The 27,929-nt window shown below is 35.7% G+C and overlaps 1 protein-coding gene and 1 long non-coding RNA gene across 2 annotated transcripts; both read left to right on the forward strand.

Annotated features, from left to right (window-relative positions):
• Window positions 1-21,446: 21,446 nt before the first annotated feature.
• LOC145074991 (uncharacterized) lies at window positions 21,447-23,697 on the forward strand. The gene is made up of 4 exons (XR_013692230.1): window positions 21,447-21,510; window positions 22,001-22,448; window positions 22,603-22,855; window positions 23,284-23,697. It is a non-coding gene; the product is annotated as an uncharacterized LOC145074991 (long non-coding RNA).
• A 2,360-nt stretch (window positions 23,698-26,057) lies between these two features.
• LOC145073413 (tropinone reductase homolog At5g06060-like) lies at window positions 26,058-27,318 on the forward strand. The gene is made up of 4 exons (XM_079019958.1): window positions 26,058-26,413; window positions 26,516-26,732; window positions 26,818-26,924; window positions 26,999-27,318. Exons 1-4 carry the CDS (start codon window positions 26,108-26,110, stop codon window positions 27,173-27,175), a joined length of 807 nt encoding a protein of 268 aa, XP_078876084.1. The 5' UTR covers window positions 26,058-26,107; the 3' UTR covers window positions 27,176-27,318.
• Window positions 27,319-27,929: the final 611 nt, after the last annotated feature.

A 27,929-nucleotide genomic window follows, 5' to 3' on the forward strand; every position in this document is an offset into this window, starting at 1 on the left:
ATGTGCACATAGGAATGTTCATATGGCAAAAACTCATCAGTGGTATCAGAGCCTAGATTGGTTTCTATTAAATTGTTGCTTGTTTGTTTGAATCTTGCTTGAAAAATTCGATTTTTATGTTTCTGAGTCATGGACTCGGCGAGTTGGCCTGACTCGGAGAGTCCCTTGGTGCACTCGGCGAGTCCAAGCATCAGGAAGGGCCAGATTCGGGATTTTTTGATGATTATCTTATGGAAACTTGCCTTAATCATATTAGATCAACCCTAATCCGATTTTTTGATATATATGACTATAATCTTGATCTAATTAAAGATGTTTATCAATTAATAAAATATTTAATTTCCTTATGTGATAATTAATTGATTATTTTGATTAAATTGGTAATTATCTTGCAAGAAATCTTAAATAAATCAAATATGGATAATTATGGAATTAATTGTTAATTAAAATTATTTGTTATTTGATCCTCCATGTTTTAAATGTTTAAAACTTGTCCTCAAGTTTTGAAATTTATGTTTTGTGATTAAAAGTTTTAATTTAGAAAATTTAAATTTCAAACCCTAGAATTTTACAAGTTTAAAAAGCAACCCTATACTAATATAATATTACAAGATTAATATATATATATATATATATATATATATATATATATATATATATATATATATATATATATGTATAACTAAAATGATAGTCTTACCTAGTCTTACCGTTAGTAGGCCTCATTCACGAAGCCGATCTATAAGGTGGGTATAAGGTTGCGGCCTATAAAATGGCGCTTAATGGGTGTACACTCACACCCACCGCTTGCTTGATCGGTGGAGGGTCGTTAGCCGAACGGGTAGGATAGGGCAACCTCATCCTCTCATTAAAAGTATAATATGAAATACAAAGTAACTACATGGTTTTAAAATTTCCCAATCTTAGTTACTTTAGGAAAAGTGAATTGATGCAATCCCATGAAATTACACTTTGCACCCTTGCTAAGAAGTTAGTGGAGCGTGTGTGGTTTACCGGCACACTAATTGGTTCTAAGAAAAGGTGGCAAAGGGTGATTCATTGTTTATCATAGTTCGATGGAGCGTGTGTGGTTTACCGTCACATCGAATAGGTGATCATTACAATGAAGGCACCATGTGAATTTGCATGGTAATTCACACCCGCTTTGTGATCCTCGGTATCCCAGTCACAAACAAGAGGGGCATATCGAGATTTAAACATGCCATTGAAATGTTTCAATGAATCTCATCTAAACCTAGAAATTCTCAAATTCATTTAGAACTTAAAGTTAGGTTTTCATGGTGGAGAATTAGTGAATCGTCATTCACTTACCTTCAATTTGTTTGCATGTTAGATTACGGTATCCCTTTTCTAATATGTAAATATTGTTGTTGGATCCTAGCCCTAATTTTTCTTATTGGGTGATAATTAGGGATTCATATTCTAATCTATCTTTGTCCTTTCTATTTGTAGATGTCGAACGCAAACAACGCTGCTGCTAGTTCTTTCACATTGATGAGCCTTTATCAAAAGGTCACTTTCGATGGGACGAACTTTAGCGAATGGATAAGATACATTCGCACCATTACTCTCTATGAGGATAAGGAGTATGTCCTCGATGAGAAGCTCGAGAAAATCAACCCTGAAATCGCTACTCCGGCTGAAATGACCGCTTTTGAAACTCACGAGCGAGATGCAACGAAGGTACATTACATCATGATAGCCACTATGAACTCCGAATTCCAAAAGTCCTATGAGGACATGTACCCGTACGAGATGCATCAAGACTTATTGGAGAGATACCACCAAAACACGAGACAAGAGCGTTATGAGATTTTCACTAACATGATTTCCGCTAAGATGGGTCATGGAGAGTCTCTTACTATGCACCTGAAAAAGATGCAAAGGTATGTCGACTGTCTTCGCAAGTTGAATGTTGACTTTGGGGAAGACTTGGCGATCGACATGGTGCTTCACTCTTTGCCTCCAAGCTACAATCAATTTAGGATGACCTACCACATGAAGAAAGAGGAGGTCACCCTAAGCAAACTCCAAGGTCTCTTGAGGGTCGTTGAGAGCAACTTCAAGGACAAGTCTGTTGCACCAACTCCCAATCCACCCGCTGCTCCTGTCTTGGCTATTGGACAAGGAAAGGGAAAGAAGAGGAAGGCTTCGTCTAAGAAATATCGCATGAACAAAGAGGAGGTCACCCTAAGCAAACTCCAAGGTCTCTTGAGGATGACCTACCACATGTGGTAGGTCTCTTGAGGATGACCTACCACATGAACAAAGAGGAGGTCACCCTAAGCAAACTCCAAGGTCTCTTGAGGGTCGCTGAGAGCAACTTCAAGGACAAGTCTGTTGCACAAACTCCCAACCCGCTGCTCCTGTCTTGGCTATTGGACAAGGAAAGGGAAAGAAGAGGAAGGCTTCGTCTAAGAACTATCGCAAGGTTAAAGCCCGAGATGGTGCCTCTTCTAGTGGGACCAAAGTTGATCCTGCTAAGCCCTGCCCTAACCCAAAGGAGGCAGAGTGCCACCACTGCCACAAGATAGGACATTGGAAGAGAAGCTGCCCAGAGTACCTGCAAGCCATCAAGGAAGGAAAGATCAAGCCGTCTTTCGTAGGTATATACATAATTAAATCTAACAATTCATCTCATGCTATTTCTTGGGTTCTTGATACCGGTTGTGGTTACCACATTTGTTCTAATGTGCAGGGACTAAGAAGAAATAGGGATGTGGAGCATGGAAGGATTAATCTAATCATGGGGAACAGAAGATCGTCGCATGTGACCAAGATTAGAGTGTATTGTTTAGTGCTTAGGATTGGTTTAAGTTTAGATTTAAACAATTGTTGCTATTCGCCAGAAATGGCTAGAAACATCATTTTGGCTTATCTAAATGGTTTGTTTAGACAAGGTTTTAGATTTTCTTTTAATAATGAGAATGGTTCTATTTTGGCTTATCTAAATGGTGTCTTTTATTTTGAAGCTATACCATGTAATGGAATTTATGAAACTGTTATGATTATTGATAACTTAGGAAATGATGTTTTGAACATAGATTCTTCCAATAGTATGGATAAAGCATCCTTGTGGCATTGTCGTCTTGGACATGTCAACAAGAAACGCATAGCCCAACTCCAAAAGGATGGAGAGTTGGAGTCATTCGACCTTAGGGAAGATGACACATGCGAGTCTTGTTTGCTTGGAAAGATGACTAAGACACCCTTCGCTGGTTCTTGCGAAAGGGGTGAGGGTCTATTGGACCTAATACATACCGATGTATTTGGACCGTTTAGATCAACCACGAAGGATGGGAACCGCTTCTATGTGACTTTTACCGATGAATATAGTATATATGGGTATATCTATTTAATCAAGCAAAAGTCAGAAACTTTTGAAAAGTTCAAAGAGTTCAAGAATGAAGTGGAGAATCAATTGGGCAGGAAAATCAAGATGCTTCGATCCGATCGAGGAGGAGAGTACCTAAGTCTTGAATTCCACGATTATCTCAAGGAGTGTGGAATAGTTTCACAATTGACGCCACCTAGGACACCACAATTGAATGGTGTGGCAGAAAGGCGTAATCGAACCTTATTGGATATGGTTCGCTCTATGATGAGTCGTGCTTCACGATCAATCTCTTTTTGGGGGTATGCCTTAGAGACTGCCGCCCATATCCTTAACCGAGTCCCTACTAAGAAGGTTGCCAAAACACCTCACGAGATGTGGACAGGGAAAGCTCCCTCGTTAGCACATATCAAGGTTTGGGGTTGCGAGGCTTTTGTAAGACGAGATACTCACGACAAGCTCGAACCTCGTAGTGAGCGATGTATTTTCATCGGCTACCCACAGAAATCCTTTGGATATCTCTTCTATAGACCGAAGGACAATGTTGTCTTTGTTGCGAGGAGAGGAGTTTTCTGAGAGCGAGAAATCATAGGCCAAGGAGACAGTGGGAGGCAAATCGAGCTTGAAGAGATTCAAGAGTCGATAGATGAAGGAACCTCTACTGCTGGAACTCAACCCGAGGAGGAAATTCCGGTTGAACCGATTGACGAGTCCTTACCTCTTAGACGTTCCCAAAGAGTTAGAGTTCAACCCCAGTTTTATGGTTTTCATATTACTACCGAAGGGGACACATATATTAGTGATGGTACACTAATAAACCTTGATGAACCTAATAGCTATAGGGAAGCCATGGCAGGCCCGGAGTCTGCAAAATGGAAAGAGGCAATGGATAGCGAGATCCAATCCATGTATGATAACCAAGTTTGGAATTTGGTTGATAATGTGCCCGGACGTAAGACCGTTGGGTGCAAATGGATCTTCAAGAAGAAGACCAACGTGGATGGAAACGTACACACATATAAAGCGCGATTGGTTGCGAAGGGCTTTACTCAAACTCCCGGAGTTGACTATGATGAGACCTTCTCACCAGTTGCGAAGATAAAATCTATTAGAGTGATGCTAGCGATTGCCGCATTTCATGATTATGAGATTTGCCAAATGGATGTCAAGACCGCTTTTCCTTAACGGAAAGTTGGCTGAGGATGTTTACATGGCTCAGCCAGAGGGGTTTGTGAATCCGAAGCATTCGAATAGAGTGTGTAAGCTTGAGAAGTCCATTTATGGACTTAAGCAAGCGTCTCGCAGATGGAATCTTTGCTTCGATGAGAAAGTCAAAGAGTTTGGATTTGTACGAAGCGAAGATGAATCGTGTGTATATGTCAAAGCCAGTGGGAGTATAGTTAGCTTTCTCGTTTTATATGTCGATGACATATTACTCATAGAAAACGACATCCCGACTCTGCAGGAGGTTAAGTCCTGGCTCGGGAAGTGTTTCGCTATGAAGGACCTCGGAGAGGCTTCTTACATTTTGGGAATAAGGATAGTAAGAGAAAGAAGTAAGAGACTAATAGGACTTAGTCAGAACACTTACTTAGAGAAAGTACTAAAACGTTTTAGTATGGAAAACTCAAAGAAGGGAGAATTACCGATACAAAGTAATGCCAAGTTGAGTAAGACTCAAAGTCCGAGTACCGAAGCTGAAATAGCAGAAATAAGCCGAGTTCCATACGCTTCTGCAGTTGGCTCAATCATGTATGCTATGACTTGTACTCGCCCTGATGTAGCCTTTGCTTTGAGCATGGTTAGTAGATATCAAGGGAACCCTGGCAAAGCCCATTGGATTGCGGTGAAGAATATCCTTAAGTACCTTCGGAGAGCGAAGGAATGGTTCTTAGTCCTCGGAGGGAATGATGACTTGAAGGTGCGAGGGTATAGTGACGCCAGCTTTCAGACCGACAGGGACAACTACCGTTCGCAGTCGGGCTGGGTCTTTACCCTGAATGGAGGAGCAGTGACTTGGAAAAGTTCCAAGCAGGAAACCGTAGCTGATTCAACGTGCGAATCAGAGTACATTGCAGCGAGCGAAGCGTCGAAGGAGGCGATATGGTTGAAGAACTTCATTGGTGATCTTGGAGTTGTACCCGCCATAAAGGAGCCCATGGAGATTTTCTGTGATAATGAAGGAGCGGTTGCCTTGACCAAGGAACTGAGGGATCATGGTAGATCTAGACATGTCGACAGAAAATATCACTTTATTAGACATCCTGTAGAAGAAGGACAACTCGTAGTGAAGAGGATATTATCGGAAGATAACCCAGCAGATCCGCTTACGAAGGGACTGAGTAGGGTTAAGCGCTTGCAGCATGCTAGGAGTATTGGGCTGAAGGATGATATTAACATAGATTAGATAGTATTAGAAACGTGTAATAGATAAATGTTATTAACTATTGTTTATTTATGAGTAATGTTACTGTCTTATGTTAATTGTTTAACTATTGTTTCTCTTTGCATGTTTTGACTTCCAGAATAATTGAGTTTATTAAGAATAATCGAATTATTCAAATTGTCCACAATCGTTCATATGTTGGAAGTAGATATGAATGAAGATTGTCGTGAATTGGTGTGTAGATTGTCTAAATGGTATTAGACATAGCAAAAGATTGTTGCGACGTTCATGAGTGCTTATGAACTGGTTTTGAGCATTGGAACAAACCCGCGCTTGTTGGAATCACCTTATGGAATATGATATAAAAAGGGTGATCGCAAGACGATAATATCATATAGTCTTAAAACCAAGATATATGGTTTGTTATTTGTTAATTGATTGTACATTGATAATGCGAAAACGCATTGGTAACTCGATGTTATAAAACGCATTGTTGTGTATAGTTGATTAATGAATAAGTAAATGCATATAAGTCGAAGTTTATCTTTAACTTTTATTCCAAGAGGGTAAAAGCGATATCTCGGCCGCTCGATGATTTGATTTGACTTATGTGCCGGGCCTGGTCAGAACTGAATTGATGTGTTCGATTAAGTTCTATGTCGAATAAATCAGAGATCGAGAAACCTAAATGCTTGACTAATCATTATATAGAATTGTCAGCATGATATCTAACAGAGGACTGTACGATCCCTTATCTAAAGGACAAGATTGATTAGATCAGAGTTTGACAGCGTCTTTGAGAGCTACGATTGCAGATCGAATTGTACTTGTGCATATAGTTACTAGACTTATCCAAGTGGGAGACTGTTGGAATAGTGTCTAAGGCTGCAACTATATTAGGCAAGTATTTGACCCGATTGTGCATGGTCCTTTTGGGTTGACTTCACCATACCAACTTGATAGGATGATTTATTATGAGAGAATAAATATTATTTATATATTATGAGAATAATATAAGGAATAATAATATTGTTATTTGATTAATATAAGTCATAAATTAATTAGTATTAATTTGGTGACTTAAAGAGATTAATTAAATAAGAGGGTATAAACTGGCAATTGTTTGATAGTTACACTTTGGGCTCTAAATCCTTCTTGGATAGAGGATAGACGAATTCTAGGGCTTGGGATAGCCTCAAATTCGTCCAAGGCTTATCTTAGGTAAGGATTTGGATTGCTTTAAGAAAAGATTATCCAACTAGGGTTTAAGGGTGAAACCCTAGGAGCCTACAAGTATAAATAGACCCCTAGGGCAAGGGAAATCGGCATCTCTTCTAAAGAAAAGAAACACTGGCCGAATCTTCCCTCTCCTCTCTCTCTCAAATCATCATCTTTGCTAGTTGGTGTTTGTAAGCCATTAGAGGAGTGATAATTGTGACTCTAGAGCTTCAAGACAATAAGATCAAACAAGAGATTCAAAGGTAAACTTCTAGATCTGATTTTGTATTGTTCTTATACCTAATTAATTATTATAAGTCTTGGATTCAAAGCATGTTTAATTAGAGAAACCTAGATCCAAGCATTAGGGTTTGCATGTGCACATAGGAATGTTCATATGCCAAAACCCATCAGTTATTAGGTGTTAGTAGGAAGCTCTGGAGCATTAGAGAGCCCCGAGAAATGGAGATTTCGGTTTCGAAGTTATACCCGCATAATGTCCTGCTTTTAGTCAAACAACACGTAATTTGAGATATGTTTTTCATGCTTTAAATATAATACATATTTATGTTTATAATTCTTATTATGAACTTATAAGTAATATATATCAGTAATATCAATCATTATAATGAATAATCTACTTACGTGAATGATCGAAATGTAAGATTAGTGAGATGTTTAAAGTGGATTTTCCAAACAGTATATTTTTATATGTCGAACGGATCCTACCTCCGAAACGATTTTACCTGATTGGTTCTTATCAGCTATACGTCGGTCTTTTGTTTTGGATTTTTAAATAATCTGATAAAAACTTATAACGATTAAACTTTATAATATAAACAAATAGTAAGGCTTAATGATATTCATATTTTGGTCGTTTAAAAGGGATATCTAAAGCGTTGGTCAAGGGTATGATTTCCCCATGAGTCTCCCACCTACAACAGCTGAGTGTATAGTTACTTTCACAAACTTAATTTAATACCAATAATTGTTAAAAAATATTAAATAATTATTGAAAAATTATATGTGAAATTAGATGTTTATTATTTGGAATATTTGTTAACTATGTATTTCATAACATGCATTATGTGAACCATTTACGATTAATTATTTGTTAAAACGTTTATATGATATTATTACATGATAATCTTACAAATAAGTATTATTACTAAAAGATTGTTGCATGTCAAAATATTTAATACTATGTTACGATAAGTGTCGCAAAAACAAGAGTTCATATTAAAAGTCGATTACAAGGATTGTAGTCTCATTTATGTTCTAAACTAAGACATATAAAGAATATTTAGATCCAGTTAGTTGTTTAAAAGAATAGTCATATACTGTAGTGCAATAGTACGTCGTAATTTAAAAAAATGTTTAGAAATTCATTATCAACATTATAGTCTTACGTGATAATCAAATAAGATTTATAAAGAATGATTAGTTCAAGTAAAATTAAAATATTGTTTATTTACACCATATATTGTAAAAATATTACATAGACAGGAAATTGTGTTGATTGTAGGGTTTGTAATCTTGTCTAGGTATACATTGGGATTTAAAGGGAATGCTTAATTCACTTAAGTTTGGATCTGAGGTAACATCATATTAAGGGTGGGTGTGATAGGAATGGAGTGCAGAACTCTGTTTTGTGACACTATCATGTGTTGATGAATGATTTATGTACAGAGTATAAATAATATTTCTTTGGATAGCCAATATTGCCAAGTCCAGATTAGACAGTCAGAAGGTAAGTCTGGAACATCTTCTGGAGTGAGATGACAACACTTTATTATTCTAGAAGGTCTTGTGAATTACGTTAATAGTATAAATTTATAAACCATATAAACAGATGAAATGGTGCACCATCAGTAATCAAATACTCTGATGGCTTAAATGTCTTTATGACTTATATCAGCCAAGGAATCCCCTAGCTGTGTAGTCAAGCCCTTACTCTAAACAATTCATCAGGTGAGTTGGTTATTCCCGATAATTGAGTACTAGGATTTGTAAGAATCAATAGGGATGGGTATGGATGGGTTAAATGTTTCATAGATACCTAATTTAAGGATATATATATATATATATATATATATATATATATATATATATATGTATATATATATATATATATATATATATATTGTTTGGTAATGAAAAAATTGCAAAAATGGTCTTTTTGGTTGGAAAATTTTTGTGTTTTGGTCCAAAAAGTTATAATGGTGCACCAATCATCCAAAATTGGATCCTTTTATTGTTTTTGATCCTTATAAATTTAAAAAGACGATTATGCCGTTATAATTTATATATATATTTTTTATTTAAATACATAAATTAATTTTAATTTATATTTTTCATGTATATTTAATTTTCCTTTTTATCACAACAAAACAAATACATACACACACTCAAGAAACTTATCACCCTTAATGGTTTCCGCCATCACCACCGACAACTACCAATGTCTGCCACCATCACCATCGACAGTTACCACCGCCAGCCACTAACACGTCCAACATCTATCACTATTCGCCACCATCACCACCGATTGCTACCACGGTCCCCTACAAACTTCCAATCCTAACCTCATCCCCATCTTTCTTTCCACAAGACCCAGTGAAATTTCCCCACCAGCACCACCCATATGATCGAAGTTGTCCCTACCCAAATACCTCCACCTATTACTAGCATAACACTTATGCTCCCACTAGCTTTGACATGTACTCAGGAATCAACTGGACTTCTAAAAATCAATACTTTATTGACTTTCTTACCAAAGTTCAGATTTCTGATGTGAGATTGCTTTGATAAGACTTTATCAAAATCATACACCTTTCCTTGGATAGCTCACATGTGTGTCTAAACAATTTTAGAACTATGAAAAGGGATGTCGTAATCATAGTCTCAATTGTTTAGACCTTTGCCATTTCTCACAAGTCTATGTTAGTGTGCTGGTGAACCACACGCGCTCCACTAACGACTTTGAGAATGCAAATGTGACAATCGCTATCTACTTAAAATCTACTTAATGAAAGCGTTTCCTCACCATCATTTTCATGAATCGGAGAGAAACCTTATGACACTCAGATTTTTAATGGTGCAATTGTTCATATCCATGTGAATCTGTCATAACCTTAATCACAAGACAAGGTTAGTGACAAATCCAAATTCATATGGATTGAACTTGTTCAATCTTTATTTTGTGCTTCCTGGTAGCACAAGGTTCTACCATTGCTTCCAAGTTCTTATGCAAACAAATGAGAACTCATAGAACTCATATGCAAAGTCAACTTTAACTGGAATAGGCACAGAAACAAGAAAATGTCAACATGATAGGTTACAAACCTCAAGTCGTAGGCTAGTGATTAACAATACACTTGATTAGTTCTTGAAATTCTTTCAAGATCCGTAAGAATCTCGCTATCCTCTTGACATATAAGATTCTCTTTGTCAAGAACCATTCCTTGAAAAAACAAATATTCAAGAGTGGGTGAGAATTATCAAGACTAACACTTCACACAATTGGTCATAGTTGGTTTTTGTCTTATCCAAAACATTAGAACCCACTAATCCAAAATGTACGAGAGTAAGAAACATGTCACTCTACATTTGATAAGTGTTATAAACCTTTCTTAAAATTATATCACTCAAGTTACAATCTTAGAGTATGACTCTAAGACTTGATTTTGGAACGAAGTATGATTTATCTTTTAATTTAACCATTTCAACAATTCATGATTCCTCTCCTTAGCCAAATAAATGCACTAAGGTGTCCTTACATGATCAATTGTCATATGGTTTTTATAATCACTAAGATAATCATAAAACAAGATACTCAAGTACTCTCCCATCTCTTCAGATTGGATAAACTTTTATCTTTCTGCCTAATTTGATTCTTCTTATTCATTCTGTCTATCATTGAAACTTTTCCAATGATCCAAAACTATACTTATACTTGTAAGTGTTGGGTTTTGAGCATTCTAACACTCCTAAGGTGTACATGCAACCCTAATAACCTTGGATCTATGTTTTCTCTAAATACATGCAAATAATGATTTCCAAGGTTACTTCCTAACTAGCATAGCATAAGGATCTTGAATTATAAAACTACTAGTAGAAAGACATACCTTTTGATTGTGATTGATTGCTTGGAGTTTGAGAGCCTAGCACCAATAATGTGAATGCCTCAAGTGGAATCACAAATCACCACAAACTTGGAAAACTTATGAAAGTGTATACTTTGCTTCAAGAAATCGGCCACACCCTTTTTCACACACTAGCGTCAATTTCATGCAACATAAGCTTGTTTATATAGTGTGCATGATTAGGGTAAAACCCTAATAACCCATGTCTTTTCCTTTCCAAGGATCCATGGGTTAAAAGCTCCATGGATCGTCCATGGACTTCCATATAAGCTTAGCCCATTTCCAAATGAGTGTTAGCCCACACTATATAAATATAATAGCCGATGATTTAATTAGTCTTCCTTTTAATCACTAAATTAATTCATAATTAAGTTAAGACTAAAACATAATTAAATAACATGACTTCATATTAATATATTATAACTTATAATATATTAATAAACCATAAGTATACAATTCTCATAATATTATCCATAAATCGTTTGGGTGAAGTGCAACCCAAATGGACCATGTCGGGTCGGGTCAAGTATATACTAAATAAGTTATGGACTTAGACACCTTATCCAACAGTAAGTATAAGCATATTTACTAAACTTTAGTAAATCATAACGAATAATATCAACCTTTGTGGTGGACCTGACCAGTGCGCAACCTAATGTACCCGATCTTTTAGTCCTTCACTTGACTCACATGAGCATGTGAACAAGGAATCAGTCTTAATTTCCCAAAGATGTAAAATGCTCATTCATCACACAATACAACTTGCATGATTCGAAGTTTCTATCCAACTGAAACTTGGGTGATGAGAATCTTTCCTTATTTGGCAAATTATGACACTACCACAAATGAAATACTCAAATCCATTTTCCAATATTGCTATCAATGGAAACATATCAACAATAATTTTTCACAAATGCCATTGTAAGGATACTTAAAATAAATTAATAAATCAAAATTTTTTCTCTTTCTTTTATTTTAAAACTTGCGGAAAAATCTTATCCTTACAATGCAAATACATATGAAAGCTATGTTGATATCTATTCCTAAGCAATCTATTGTAACTCTTAAGCAGTTGATCAAAATTCTGATCATCGAACCATCTTCACGATCAGAATCAACATACTCTTTCTTTAAGCTTCCTTTGATTCTCTAAAACATGAAAATGTAATTAGATTACATTATGTATTAAGAATCTCCAAAAGATACTTAATAGAGTTAGATAATGGACTTTACCTGAAGTAGAGTCAATCCTTTTTGACATTACCATCCTTATGATCTTTCAGGTAATTCTGGCAGCTTCGCAACCAATGCTCCTTCTTTTGGAAAAAGAAACATATGGACTCTTTGGAAACTGTAAATGAGACTATCTCAGACTTATCCTTTCTCTTTACCATTAGGTCAAATGACTTGACCATGGTCGATCCCTTTCCGTTGGGAAGAGAAAGCTTTTCTGGACTTCTAATGTTACCATTGTCAATATCCATAGAAGTTTGGGAAGTTGATCTTCTAATCAAATTTCTAGTGCCCCAAATCATTTCTGATTTAGCAGCATCAAGCAAACAGGTAAGATCATTAAGATTCATGTCCTGATCTATCATCAGGGTGTGACTGAAGAACTAAGTCAACAGCCAACTACCTTGAGACTTTGACACCCGACTCTCCCGGCTTGCCGATGGGGATTGAGTGACCTTGAACTTTTCAAGAACTTGTGGGATAGGGGAGAATAATTTGAGGAGGTGGAGGAAGTGAAGTATGATTGCCAGTCCCATTAATGCTCAACAAGGAATTAATCTTTCACCTTGATTATCATGTGGGATATCATCTTCATTACGAAAGCTAGCTCCTAAAGATTTGGTAAGACCATAGTTGTCTAAACTAGACATCTATAATGGGAGAAATTCAAGTTTAGTTGAATTAAAGTCCTTAATATAATTCCCAATATGAAATATTAAGGCTAGGATCCAACAAACTATTTTATAACTTAGAAGAGGGATGTCGTAATCCAAGCTACAACATATTTGAAGGTAGATAAATAATGATTTGCCAATTTCCACCATGAAAAAACAAAATAAATTATTAAGTTTTAATTGGATTGAAACTCCTAGATCTTTTGACATTCATTGAACTTTCAATGGCATGTTTAAATCTCGATTGTGCTCTCTCAAGTTTGTGACTGGGATGCCGAGGATCACAAACAAGGTGTGAATAACCATGCAAATTGACTTGGTACCCTTAATTTTATCACCCAATCGATGTGCCGGTTAACTACACGTGCTCCACCGATCTATGATAAAACTTATGTCACCCATTGCCACACATTTTCAATCCCATGTTAGTGTGCCGGTTAACCACACACGCTCCACTAATGACTTAACAAGGGTGCAAAGTGTAATTTCATGGGTTAGCACCAAATTCACATTTTCCTAAGTAACTAAGATTGGGATTTATAAGTGTTTAGTTACTTAGTATTTATCATTATACTTTTATTGAAGGGAGAATCATAGTCCTTTTCTCCTCATTCGGCTAATGACTCTCCACCAGTCCAGGAAGCGGTGGGTGAGAGTGGACACCCATTAAACTGCCATTTTAGAGTCAGTAACCTTATACCCCCTTAAAGACCGACTTTGTGAATGAGGCCTACTAATGGTAAGATTGACTTTATCTTATACACATAATAACCATTAACTTTTAATATTATAAAAGTATAAGGTTAATTTTTAAACTTTTAAAATTCTAAGGTTTAATTTGGAATTAAAGTATACATGAGGTGGTAACTTTGAATATTCCAAAACTTGAGCGCAAGTTTTTGAAACTATTCAAAACTATTCAATTCCATAACTTATGTGTTTAAAGTAGTTTTAATTAAAAAACTCTTCATGTTCCATAACTTGAGGACAAGTTATGGAAGACTTTAACCTATTAAAAGAATGTGACTCTTCCTTATTCGTAACTTATGGAAATCTTTATGATTTTTATGAATCTTAAATGTGACTTTACATATAACTTGATGACAAGTTACAAAAACACATTTTATGATCAACTCTTAGATTAATTTGGATTGAAAACACATTATCGCATAATTTTTCTATTAATCTAAGCAACTCATATGAACAAGATAATTCAAATCAAACTTTTTCATGTAATTAGACTAATCCTTAAACTAATACAAAACATAAATCTATTGACAATTATCTTTGAAATTGGATTAGAATGAACATTACCACATCAAACATAGGTTATAAGTTCAAAAACAGCTTAGGGTAATGTTTCTAGTCCAAATCCAGCCAAAAACCTCAAAAATATGTTGTCCGGGGGTCCGACTCGTCGAGTGTATGAACCTACTCGACGAGTAGGATGAGTATCTTCATGGACTCGCCGAGTCCATCAGTGGAATCGGTGAGTCTAGTGCCCAGACAACCCAAAAATCAAAATTTTAGCATTTTTCAGCACTTTGCATCAAGTATAATTGAAAACAAGCCTAGGCTCTGATGCCACTGTTGGGTGTTGAGCGTTCAAACACTCTTAAAGTGTTCATGCAACCCTAAATACCTTGGATCTATGTTTTCTCTATTATACGTGCAAATATGAACTTTCCAAGGTATTACTTATAACAAGCATTCAATTGTCATATACAACACAAGAATCTAGTTATGATAACATACCTTATTGTGGAGCTTGAAGTCTTGATGTATCTAGACTTAAGAGCTTAGCCACAATAGTGTGGAAGCCTCAAGTGGAATCACAACACATCATGGACAAATGATGAACTTGAGAGAGAATCTCCATGCACCCAAAATCACCATGAACTCCAAGAATACACAAGTATCTTACAAGTCTATCGCAAGTGGCGATTTTGGCTATGAATGGATGTATTTATATGTGGGATTTCTAGGGTCATGAATATAACCCAAATCCATACACATGGGTCTTATGATCCATGGTTCATGTGGCCCAACTCTTTATGTATCCATACCTAAACTTAGTCCAACATGGATCATAAGCCCAACACATATAAATATAACTAATTAACATAATTAGTCCCTATAGATTTAATTAGTCTCTTTTGATCATCAAATTAATCTCCAAATTAATTCTTGATCAATAGTAGTTAACTCATATGATTTTATATTAATATATTATAACTTATAATATATTAATAAATCATATATAACATATTCTCTCAAAAGTCCATCCTAACAAATTGTCCTGATGATATGCAACCCAAATGGACCATGCTACTCTCGGGTCAAGTACATACCAATTATAGTTATGGGCTTAGACATCTAATCCAACATACAATAATGACAGTCAATACCCGAATCTCCCTTTAGCTTCTTCTCTTGTTTCGAATCCTCAACCTTAGCCTCTTTCTTCTCAAATCTCTTCTCATCACTAACCTTCCCAGAATAACTTCCCTACACTTCCCCAGTCATCATCTTCACATTAAAAAGCTTCTTGTAAAACTTCTTTAACTTGTTGTTGGAGTAAAAAGCAATAGCTTCATCATCCGAGTTAACAATAAGACCTTCTTCCTCAGAACCTTCCTTCTCGGCAACTTCCTTCTCACTTTCTCTATCAGACACCTTCGACAATGCTAAAGGACCACCCAGATTGATCCTTGACTCTTCAACCATTTCATTCACTTCTACTTCATGAGTTTTTAGTTGGTTGTAAAGACCATTCAAAGTAGAAAAATCAAAGCTATATTGTGTCTTTATCATCAAACTCACATTCCTCCATTCTTTGCGAAGTCCATTACGGAAGTAAGGTTGTATTCCATGTTAGTCCTTGAGATTCCATACCTTGTGCAATTGTAAACGAGCTCGTTCAGACGGTAGTAATACAATTCGATCGTTTCTCTATCTTTTTTCTTGAATTCTCTTAATTCAATCAGACATTGCTTAATCGAACTGATTTTGGTCTTCTCACTACCTTGGTACTTTTCCTTCAATGTATTCCATATCTGTTTTGAGGTTTTACAGGTACGAACATGATTGTACACCATGGGAGGAAGAGCACCACGAAGCTCTCTCATGCATTTCTTCATATTCTTCTCCAATTTTTCAGAAATTTTACCAACACTTTGAGTCGTTGAAGAAGTAACAATGCCTCCAACAGAAGAAGTTGGAACAACATCATTAGTAATACATTTCCAAAGCTCCTCATCAATACCATTCAAGTAACCCTCCATTTGATCTGCCCTTTTGTAACGTCCTGGAAATTAAGAAGTATAGTTGAAGGGCTAAAGTGTAAATAAGAAGGTCGACTCGGCGAGTCGAATCGCGTTACGGGTCGCATGTTAAGTGACCAACTCGGCGAGTCGCATGGGTGGACTCGGCGATTTGGTGATGTATGGAGAGAACCCTAATCCTGGGGGTTGTGCCCTATATAAAGAACATATCATGCCTTCTGCAGCCTCCTTACCACCCTTGAGAGCCTGAAAACCCTAGAAATTAAGTGGAACTCCATTGATAGTGAAATTGGAGCTTTGGGAAAGGAAAATCTTGAAAGGGGAACTTGAAGATTAAGGGATTACAGCAAGGGAGTGGTATAGATTCGAGGTCTACTTTAGTGGGAGCTTGCATTGGAGGTAATAGATTTGTTCTTGAGCTTTTGTGCTTTTAGATCTATCAATTGTAGGGTTTCTGGGGCATAAATGAGGTCCATCTCGAGTTTGGTGTAAGATCTGAGATTGTTACCTCAGATCTAGGCTTGTAATTACCCAAGGAGCCATAAAGTCTATGTTCAAGAGATGTAAGTGAAGTTCTTTGGTCCCAAACCTTAGCCCAAGAGTGTTTTATGCCTAGATCTATTTGGATTCACGTAAAGTTTGCCACTTTACGTGATGGAGGGGTTGTAGGGGAGTGGACTAGGGTTTGGAGCCCCTGCATGTCTTGGAAAGCCACTGTATGGATTAAGAACTAGAGGTACTCGGCGAGTTGGATGAATATGGGTAGGAACTCGACGAGTTGGAAGAACAACTCGGCGAGTATGTTGAATGTTGCCTTGGACTCGGCGAGTCTGTTCTTGGACTCGGCGAGTTTGGTCGTGGAGTCCTAACCTTTTTGGGTTGAGTTGTGAATCGGTGAGTCGAGGGACGACTCGGTGATTTGAGTGGGAAAGGACTCAGAGTTTGTTGGACGCGGCGAGTCTTGGGGCGACTCGGCGAGTTGAGTCGTGGATTGGGAGTTTTGAGTATAGGTACTCGACGAGTCAGCGGGTTGACTCGGCGAGTAGAGTTAGTCAGGAAGGTTGACTTTGACTTTGACCAAGGGTTGACCAGTTGACTTCCAGGGGGATTTTTGGTAATTGTGGGCATTTATTTTGAGTTCAGTGATTTGGTGTTGGCTAGTGGTGGAGATCGTGTCAGTGGTCGGAGCAGCCTGGTTGTTCTGTGTTCTGCTATGGTATGACATGTTATGTGTATGGTATATGTGGTTGGTATTTTGGGGGTATCTCACTAAACGTTCGGGCTTACAGTTGTGGTTTAAATGTTTCAGGTACTTCACGAGACCGTGGCAAGGCAAAGGCGTGATCGTACCGCTCCTCATGTTTATGTTTTTATGATATGGTTCTGGGAAGACTCTGATAATAATTGTATTGAAAACATTTTTGTAATAACTTAACGAAGCTGGGTTGTTTTTGAAAAGTTTAAATTGGTTGGAATTTTTGGAGTGTTACACCTTTGGTCGTAAAACTCTAGAATAAGCATAGGAATCTTAGTGGAAGATCGTAGTAGATGAGAATAAGATGTCATTGTAATCATGTTGAAATTCGCCATGGATGTACGGATGAATTTTAAGAAAAAACTTGAGTAATTTGAGATCATCGAGATGAATCAAACAGGGATGATGAATCGGGTTAATTGTTAGACAAACATTGGCCTTTATGGACTTAGTGGCTATTAGTTAGACACCGACAACGATGGACTTCATGCCTATTCCTTAGGAAAAACCCTTGGGAATGAATATAGAAAGAAACCTACCAACATTAATTTCGGAGAAATCCCTATACACCTTGGGATAACCCCTTAAGGAAGAATAAATAAGAAAACATGGATGACTAATCGGGTTAATTGTTTGATAATTAAACATAGGAATAAGCATAGGAATCTTAGTGGAAGATCGTAGTAGATGAGAGTAAGATGTCATTGTAATCATGTTGAAATTCGCCATGGATGTACGGATGAATTAAGAAAAAACTTGAGTAATTTGAGATCATCGAGATGAATCAAACAGGGATGATGAATTGGGTTAATTGTTAGACAAACATTGGCCTTTATGGACTTAGTGGCTATTAGTTAGACACCGACAACGATGGACTTCATGCCTATTCCTTAGGAAAAACCCTTGGGAATGAATATAGAAAGAAACCTACCAACATTAATTTCGGAGAAATCCCTATACACCTTGGGATAACCCCTTAAGGAAGAATAAATAAGAAAACACGGATGATTAATCGGGTTAATTGTTTGATAATTAAACATATTAACTATATTATAATGGGTTGAAAACCCTATGTACTCACACTAATAAAAAATGTGTTATAGGACTTGCCAAATAGGACATGGTTTTTGGGAAAACCAAGATATATGATGTAAGAACCGAGATTTATTCAGGATAAAAATTATGACCCGGTTTAGTTTATAGAACCGGTGTATATATTATGCATAAGTAACCCGGTTCCCTGCATAACAACCAGGACTTTTTAGTTGAATTGATATGTGACCCGGCCTCCATAAAACAACCGAGCTCTATTAGGCCAATATTTCACACCCTGCCATTTCATACACCAAAAAATTGAAAAATAGAGCTTATTTTCTGACTCCCGCCATTTCACACTATCAAAACATGGGCATGAGATAAAAACAGAGAACCGGAAACCCTACCACGAAGCACCAACACTATATCCTTTTCTTCTTCCGTCGTCCTCTCCATCAGATACCTCACATTTGTTGTAAGCTAATCGATTTTCTTCTTATCTTCAATTACTATATTGGTTTACATAGTTGGTAGTAGAACAACTATGTTGAACGGTGATCTCTACTATAACTTTAGGGGGAAACAACCACAATTTCAAGATAAAATAAGAACATACATTCTATGTAACGCCCGCAGATCCGGGCTAGTCAATTTAGAGGCAATAGGGGTCGAAAACGACTTTTTGACAAAAAGATTATTTAGAATAAATAATCTTAACCAATTTGTAGAATATGTCACAAGGTTTCCGTACATATAAAGAACGCTGAAATCCGAGTTATAACGAAGAAGTTATGACCCGTCGAAGTTTCGCGTCGGAACCGGCACGGCGCCGGGAAGCGTAAATAGTAAATTTATGATATATAGAGATTTAGCCTTAGCGCTCTAAACAAAAGTCGTAGAATATGTTAAACTAAGAACATCGATAAAAAGAACGCCCAAATCTGACTTCGTATGAAGAAGTTATGATTTTTCGAAGTTTCGGATTAGCGGTGTACAGCCCGAAATTCGAATTTTAGATCGATTGATTTTTAGCCGACACAACCTAAACAAGAATCGAAGATCTCGTTATTAGTAGCGTAACGATAAAAATACAGACGAAAATGGACATCGAATAAAGAAGTTATGAGATTTTAACGGACCAATCCTGTCCTGGCCTGTTAAAAATATAACTTTAAAAATAAAGTCAAAATTAACCAACGGAGTCTAAACGAAAGTTGTAGAGTATGTCTCCACCTACGCGTGGATATAAATAACGTCAAAAACGGAGTTCGTATGAGCGAGTTACAAATTATAGTAGTATGTTTACGTATTAAAATAAAGTATAAATCATGTATACGTACACATATATATACATATGTATATATCATTAGAAAGGTATCGACGATGCGGTTATTATAAAACTAATGTTGAGTTCTTTCGACATTAGTTTAGTACAAAGATCATTAAATCCATTTAAAATAGTATTATAGAGGGGTGTTTAGTTGTTTATATAACTAAAAGGTCATTAAGTAATTATGGAGGGTAGTTTTTGAAAATTCAATTAGTATAAATAAGAGCCTTGGGCTCTCATATTTCTTGCACCATTCTCTTGATTCAAGAGTCTTTCTCTCCTTATCCCCCGAGCATTTCGGTCCCTCGTGATTCGACTTCTCTTTCTGTAGTTTTAGTATAGTAAGGTGAGCGCTGAAGCGCTGCACGAATCTTTCTTAGAAAGATTCAGCGACGAAGTTCTGCCCCTGCAGAGCCCGACTCCTAGCTAAAATCCCATTGACAGTAAGTTATGTTTACCCTATTTTAAATATAGTTTATATTTAAAATTAGTATTGTTAATATAAATTTATAATAAATATTTGGGCTATTATTATGACTTATATAAGTGTCGTTATAATATCTTTTAACTACTCGCGGTACGGGGAATCTGGTTTAAAGGGCCGCATAGGGTTGTTGGATTTCAGAAGTGCTATACGCCAAAATGGTCCTGCCCTCCGGTGTTTTATGTCTGGCCCCTGTCTGTACATAGTAGTTGGAAAGTATTGTTTAAACGCTTATATAATAATAATAATAATAATAATAATAATAATAATAATAATAATAATAATAATAATAATAATAAGACTAATAATTAGTCACGGTAATATTAGACTAAAATCTAGTGGTGATAATACTAGGTTTCGTCAAAGGAAATTATTTTAAAGTAAACGAAACGCTGTCCGAGTACCGAGTCACCACCTTCTCAGGTGAGTGCATAGTTACTTTCAGCTTACACATAGATATGAAGTATTTTATATAAATTACGTGCTGTGTGTGTATATTATCTGTATACTTGCTATCTATGCTGGATGAACGTTTTATACATGTTTTCAATGATTTAAACTGTATATGTATTTTATATCTACAAAATGTGTTGGGTAAAACATGGGTAGATGTATTAGTTGCTGTGTGATAAAATGAAATAATGAGATGCCTCGTTATAGATGTTCTTGATGATCTAGTCATCTAGCGGAGTATAGATGACGACCACGGACTATTCTAGACAGTCCAGTGGAACACTAACAGGCTCGCAACCTGTAGGTGTTTATTTGAACTTTGTGTTTAACCGAACTGTGTGTTTATTCGAACTGTGTGTTTATTCGAACTGTGTGAACTGTGTGCTCACCAGATATACTCCATCCCAATGATAGTCCTTTGACTAGGTCCCTTGTGTTAGATGTTTTAGGGACGTAATGTGAGGATAATGGGAATGGGTAATTGGGTTGATTGTTTGATGTTTAAAAATAATAATTATATTATTGTGGGTTGAAAACCCTATGTGCTCACCAGGTTTCCCAACCTGACCCACTCAGTTTATTTTTATCACAGGTGTTGATATGAAGTCACAATACACTGAGAGATTTAAAGAGATGTAGATCACTAGTGTAAATAATTGTAAGTTCTGTTTATGCTTATGTTTCTGTATTAACGATGACATCCCAAACGTTTTAAAATGAAATAAATACGTTTCATCGAAAATGTTTTAATAACGTAATTACCATGTTTTTCTGGGAACAAATTCCGCAACATTTTTATAAAATGAAGTACTCTGATTTTTATAAAGCATAAACAAAATCGGTCTTTTCTGGCCGTGAAAATGGGGATGTCACATTCTACAAACACACCCTCGTAAGTAATAAAGTAATTGAGGAAAACGTTTGCAGACCTCTTTAGGGTAAGGAGTGTATATGGATTTATAGGGCTTAAGTTTGCAAACTATATAGTTTAATTTCTAATTTTTTTTTTAAATTTGAGTACATTTATCTCGAACGTATGCCCCCTCCCTCTTTTTCATTCATCCACGTACCCCACTTTGGTTTTTAATATCTTCTCAAGTTACTTCTAGTTATACAATTTCTCAGTTTTTTTTGTTGATAATTTGTAGCTATAAACCGGTGTCGAGAAATATCAAGAAATTTTTGGTCAAAACGATGCAAGATGGCTACATGACAATACAGTAAAATCGGTGTTGACATCTGTACTTTCATGTCGAGTATCGACTCTTGATGAGAAGCGGCTTGATAATCTGTATTTTTTCATCATAACCTGACTGTGCTCTCTCGAAAATGTGACTGTGCTCTCTCGAAAATGTGAAAGGAAACTTTATAATTTGCAAGAATCCTTTAGTTTTTTTTTTTTTTGAATTTTTTTTAAAAAACAATGTTTATTTGCCACAATAAGTTAATAGAACTCATTTTTATAAGTTTGCATATTTCTTATACTGAAGCTCATTTCTTGATTCTTTAGATCAGTGTACATATTTTGGTTAACTCAGAGAGCCCTTTTTCTTGTCCTCATCATCAGATGCATATTTCCTTTCATCATTGAATTAGGTACTTTTTTGCCTCTTCTCTCCCGCCCCTCTTTTTTTGGTTGATTAATCTTCAAGAACTTTATGTTTCTTTTATGGGAATTGTGGGGAATGACGTTTTATGCTCATTGCTTTCTTTGTTTTCTTATAGTTTCACACATTGTTTTTTTTTTCAGCATGGACAATTTTCAGAATTTATGAAGTATTTCTTTCGATCTATGGGCTGATAATAGTTCTTAATTGGTCTAGTAGGAACAACAACAAATCTCTCACAATAGTTCCATACATTGTTGTTTAAAAACTAGATCAATTCTAAGTCAACTATGGAAGGTGGTCTGCAGGATGAATGTGAACTTTCTACAAAACAGAGAATATGGAAGTTGCCTTTGATTGAGGACTATATGCAGGCATTTACACATAGAGGCACATGTAAATATCTCTTATTTATCTATTTATTTATTTTCTTTTAAGAGCTAACATATCAACATTGAACATGACAGCTCTTTTTATTTTCTTCATTCTTACCATTATATTGACTAAGTCCTTCACTATGACAAAGAAATGAGTTATGAAAGCTTTGGTTTATGATTCCATTTCAAGCATGTTCACATACTTATGTGTTTTTTCTATTACATCATATCATTTAGTTTCACTATGCTCTTATAGTAAATTTTGTTTCATTAGAGATTGTCTTATTAGTTTCTTATAAATTGAAGTGAATATCAAAATGAAAGGTGTATTTATTTTTGTGCTACCTGTGAGTCACTTGACACGAGGGGTGATTATATGTTAAAAATAAACATATTTGCATTTCTTTTCCATAATAATTATATGCTGACAAACTGAGCATGTTGTAGGTTTCATGGTCAGATTTTGATGGAAGCAAACATGGTATGTGAAGAAAAATTAAAAATGTCATAACCACCATTGGAAAAATACACTCTGCAGTGTAGCTTATTGATCATGTTCGTGGCCGTTCAGCCAAAGGAGAACTTAGCATCAAACGGACACATGGTTGTTGGAAACCATGAACAATTTTGTAAAGTGTGTGTATCGTACAAGTCATTGGCTTCTACAACAACTATTGTGCCAAAGAGGTCATGTGATTCTGTGGCAACACATCTACCACTAGTCCATAAGTTTGATTGATGCCACACTAGCGATTCTTAATATATAGGCCATGTTAGATCTTCTTTTAATAGATGTTGATATATAGGATTACATTGAAGTTAGCCTAATAGCTTCTTTATCTAGTTTAAATGTAAAAAATAACGATGTAACAATTGTAAGTAATTTTAATACAAAATTATCAAAAGTCAAATAAAAATAACCTGGTTAATTATGTTGAAACTGAGATTTATATTCTAGTTTGTACGCTAAAGGGTATTGTTACATGTGTAGAAACTGGGGTTGACACGTGTAAAAGGACATGCTCTAATGAATAGTATAAGTCTGTTTGCAATATATATATATATATATATATATATATATATATATATATATAATGTTTTACAAACCTTATACAACCCGTTTTTTCAATTGGAACTAGGCTCTATTTTAATTATATGGCCCGATTTTATTTTGTAGAACCGTGGCCTAATCACCTTGTGTGGTCTGGTTTCGTGTATTCTGATATCGTCATATGTCCATTTTTTGTAAAAACCCGTGTCCTTTTCATACTAATAGGAGTCGGTTTCGAAACAGATTTTTATTTTCTTTGTCACATAGGACTCATAGGGCATAAGACCCGGTTCAAAACCGGGTTATTTAATTGAATTAACCGGGTCATATGAGTCATTAAGTAGTAGTGTCACCAGGTTTCCTAAGATGACCAACTCAATTAATTTTTATCACAAGAATCGATACGATGATACATTACACTGAGAGATTAAAGGAGGTGTAGATCATTAGTGTAAATTATTGTAAGGTCTGTTTGTGCTTATGTTTGGTATCGGTTATGACATCAAAAGTTTTGAAAATATATCAATGTTGAACTTTTCTTCAGAAATGTTTAATATGAATATTATCTCACATTGAAATAATATTGTTGGAACTTGGAACTAATTCTGCAACAAAAGAAATACTATGTTTTAAAATAAGTAGAAATGACTTATATTTAAAATGACCATAAATATGGGGATGTCACATAGAGAAGTTAAAGTTTTTCTTGGACTTGGTTGATGTTCGCAGGAGTTAGGTCCCTTCGAGGGTGGATGATTCTTGGTTTAAGGTGGAGTTTAGTGGAACTCAAGGCAAGGTGGAGATTGTTAAATGTGACTTGCGTATTTGGATTATTCTCATGGAGCATTTGAGTTTGGTGGAGCACTTAGTAATAAATTGAGTACTTGGAGTTCAATAAACCATGTGACAAATGAACATATCATCTAAGAAGGGAACAGATCATCTGACAAAGGAGCGGATCATGTGACAAAGGAACGGATCATGTGACAATGGAACATATCTTCTAAAAGGGGTTATGGAACACTTGGGAAAGGAATGGAACATCTTAGAGCATAGATGGGCCGTCCATGATCTAGATGCGCCATCTAATGCACAAATGCGTCATTTTGGATAAAGGTGTGCCATCCATGATGATGATGCGCCACCATGGAAAGCAAGTGTTCTATTCATTGTCAAGGTGTGCCACTTTGAAGGAGGATGGACTTCTCATGAATCATGATGCTCCATATGTGAAGAAGGTGCGGAAAATCGATTATAATTTAAAGGGTGCTTGAGATTTCATATAAAAACAACTTATTAACTTATTATCTTTTTGAAAAGTCAGTAAATTAAAAAAAAAGTTAAGAGATACATGTTTAGAAAAAACAATTTATTGACATATTTACTTTTCTCACCGGAATAATAAATCCAAACACTTTAAAAAAAATATTTTTTCACCACCATAAGTTAATAAGTTATTTTGAGGTTCAACATGAAACCCCAAACACCCTCTAATCTTAAAATAGATAATACTTAAGGTTAAAATTTATTATGCATAAAATAAGTACATATATTTTGGCCTATTAGTAAAAAAACATATTTAATATGTTTTTTATAATCTAACGATCAAAACCTGCTATTATTTGCTGTAACATGAAAATTGAGCCAACTGCAACTAATAACCAGTTCCATTGGTTTAAAAAAAATAATAATAATAATTCAAATCACTATTAACTTTTTTGTAAATAAAACCAAAATATAGAGAATTTTATGTAGACTTACCCTTATAAAAATATAATACTAATGATAATTTTATCAAAATATTACAATCTGCAAAAGTTTCTTGAAATTTCTATAAAATATTTAAATATAGTTAATAATGAGTAATATTTTTATTAAAATATTTAATTAAACGGATGATTCTATTTTAAATTAGATTATATGTTTAAAATAACGTGAAATTTGCTGTTTAACGTATTTCGTTTTTAAAATTTCACCTTTGAACTTTTTGCTCACAAAATATGTGGCTGAAATGATCCCCACATGCATAATTTCTTTCCAATGCATGGTCTTTACGTATTTTTGGTAGGACAATGTACAGATTATATTTATAGGCGGATTACTCAATATATTTTAAATTCATAAATTATAAAACAAAAAATTCATTATATAAAGGACCAATGCTTTACAGATTAGGTATATATCGAAATAAATATAACAACAGACTCGATCGATCGGAGCATGACGACCGCCGCACCTTTCTCTGATCCAGTCGGAAATTCCAGATGGTCACTTGCCGGAATGACTGCTGTCGTCACCGGTGGTACACTCGGGATCGGTTATGCTGTGGTGAATGAACTGGCGGAGTTAGGGGCAGAAGTGCACACCTGTTCTCTTAACGAGTCTGAACTTAACTCACGCTTACAAGAATGGTCCGACAAAGGCTTTAAGGTCACTGGATCCTTCTGCGACTTATCTTCTCGTCCCCAACGGGAGCAGTTTGTGGAAGAAGTCACATCACTTTTCGGTGGCAAGCTCAACATCCTAGTAAGTCGACTAGGTTCTTCCATATCTTACCCGAAGCTCTAGTTGTTTTTTCTTTCAAATGAATCGGAAAACTTATTTCCACATACTTATAATCTCCTGTAGATCAACAATGTTGGGACAAACATATTTAAAACTACGTTAGAGTTTACCGCAGAAGATTATTCCAAGATCATGGCTACCAATTTGGAGTCTTGTTACCATATGTGTCAACTTACACATCCTCTTTTAAAAGCTTCTGGAGCTGGAAACATAGTGTTGATTTCATCTGTTGGAGGTCTTATTCACGTTTCTGGTGGGTCTATTTACAGTGCCACCAAAGGTATGGTTTGTTTGGCTCCATATATATTAATATCTGATGAAAAACTGGTGGCTTGTAAATTGTAATGTTAGTTTCGCATCCGCAGGTGCTATGAATCAGCTTGCAAAGAATTTAGCATGTGAATGGGCTAAAGACAACATTCGGACTAACAGTGTAGCACCAGGGTTCACTAAAACCCCACTCATTCAGCATGTAATATACAAAGCTTCTTCAATATCTTGGTCTTTTATCTTTATTGTCGTAACTCCCTTGTTTTGTATATGCAGTTTGTTGAAAGCGAGGAGTTTCTGGAAGCTATGGCGTCTAGAATTCCTCTGAAACGCGTTGCAGAACCAAATGAAGTTTCATCTCTTGTAGCGTTCCTTTGTATGCCTGCTTCTTCTTACATCACTGGCCAAACCATTGCTGTTGATGGTGGACTTACGGTCAATGGATTCCCGTGAGTGCAACGTACGTACTTGCAGTACTTTGTGTATTGCTCACGCCATGCTATCAAAATTACGAGTTATTGATGTTTCTTTTGATGTTCTATCTCTCTCTTTTCGTCTGTAAGTTGTTTTTTATATAAGTAAAATGGTTGAAATAATTTGACTCGTGATTTACGTTACAGTCTCTACTATAACTTCCTATTCTTGCCTAAGATCTGTTGATATTGTATTCGTACTAAAGTTTGCACTTGATAACATGCATGTACTTTCAGATTTGTTTGCTCTCCTGTGGAATTTCTTTGTTGTCTAATTCCTTTTGTGTTATTGTTCCGTTTACAAACATGCTTTAAGCGGTTCGTGAAGCTTGAACGAGACATGTTGATTCATTATTTACGGTTCGGCTAAATACAGGAAAAGGGAACTCAAGTTATCTTTCAAGCGCGCGGGGTAAATTGAGAACGATAAACATGCTTCATTCTAATAATCTAAATACATATACGTAAAGTACAACAGAGTTATTTTCTGCTTCTGTTTTAATAAATATTTATTAAATTCATATAAGAATATCATACTTGAAAATTTATGTATCGGTAAACCAAAGGGTTTATAGCCTACGGTATAAGAATTGATATACAGGTGTCCATCATTCAAATATTAAGATTTAATTTTTGTTAGAAAACGAGATGTATAAATTTAGTACTAAGATATTAAGTTTGTGTTAGTAGTAGGAAAAAAAAAAATAAACACATAAAAAGTGTGTAATGATAGA

This window comes from Lactuca serriola, chromosome 9, assembly GCF_051521515.1.
Source record: "Lactuca serriola cultivar US96UC23 chromosome 9, Lser_US96UC23_V15, whole genome shotgun sequence".
In the NCBI taxonomy this organism is placed as follows: Eukaryota; Viridiplantae; Streptophyta; class Magnoliopsida; order Asterales; family Asteraceae; genus Lactuca; species Lactuca serriola.

What these genes read in the sequence shown, in the direction of transcription:
- LOC145073413 (XM_079019958.1), top strand. Translation starts at nt 26,108, where the DNA reads ATGACGACCGCCGCACCTTTCTCTGATCCAGTCGGAAATTCCAGATGG. An exon ending in GTGGCAAGCTCAACATCCTA is followed by an intron (nt 26,414 to 26,515) that starts GTAAGTCGACTA and finishes AATCTCCTGTAG; the next exon opens with ATCAACAATGTTGGGACAAA. An exon ending in TATTTACAGTGCCACCAAAG is followed by an intron (nt 26,733 to 26,817) that starts GTATGGTTTGTT and finishes TCGCATCCGCAG; the next exon opens with GTGCTATGAATCAGCTTGCA.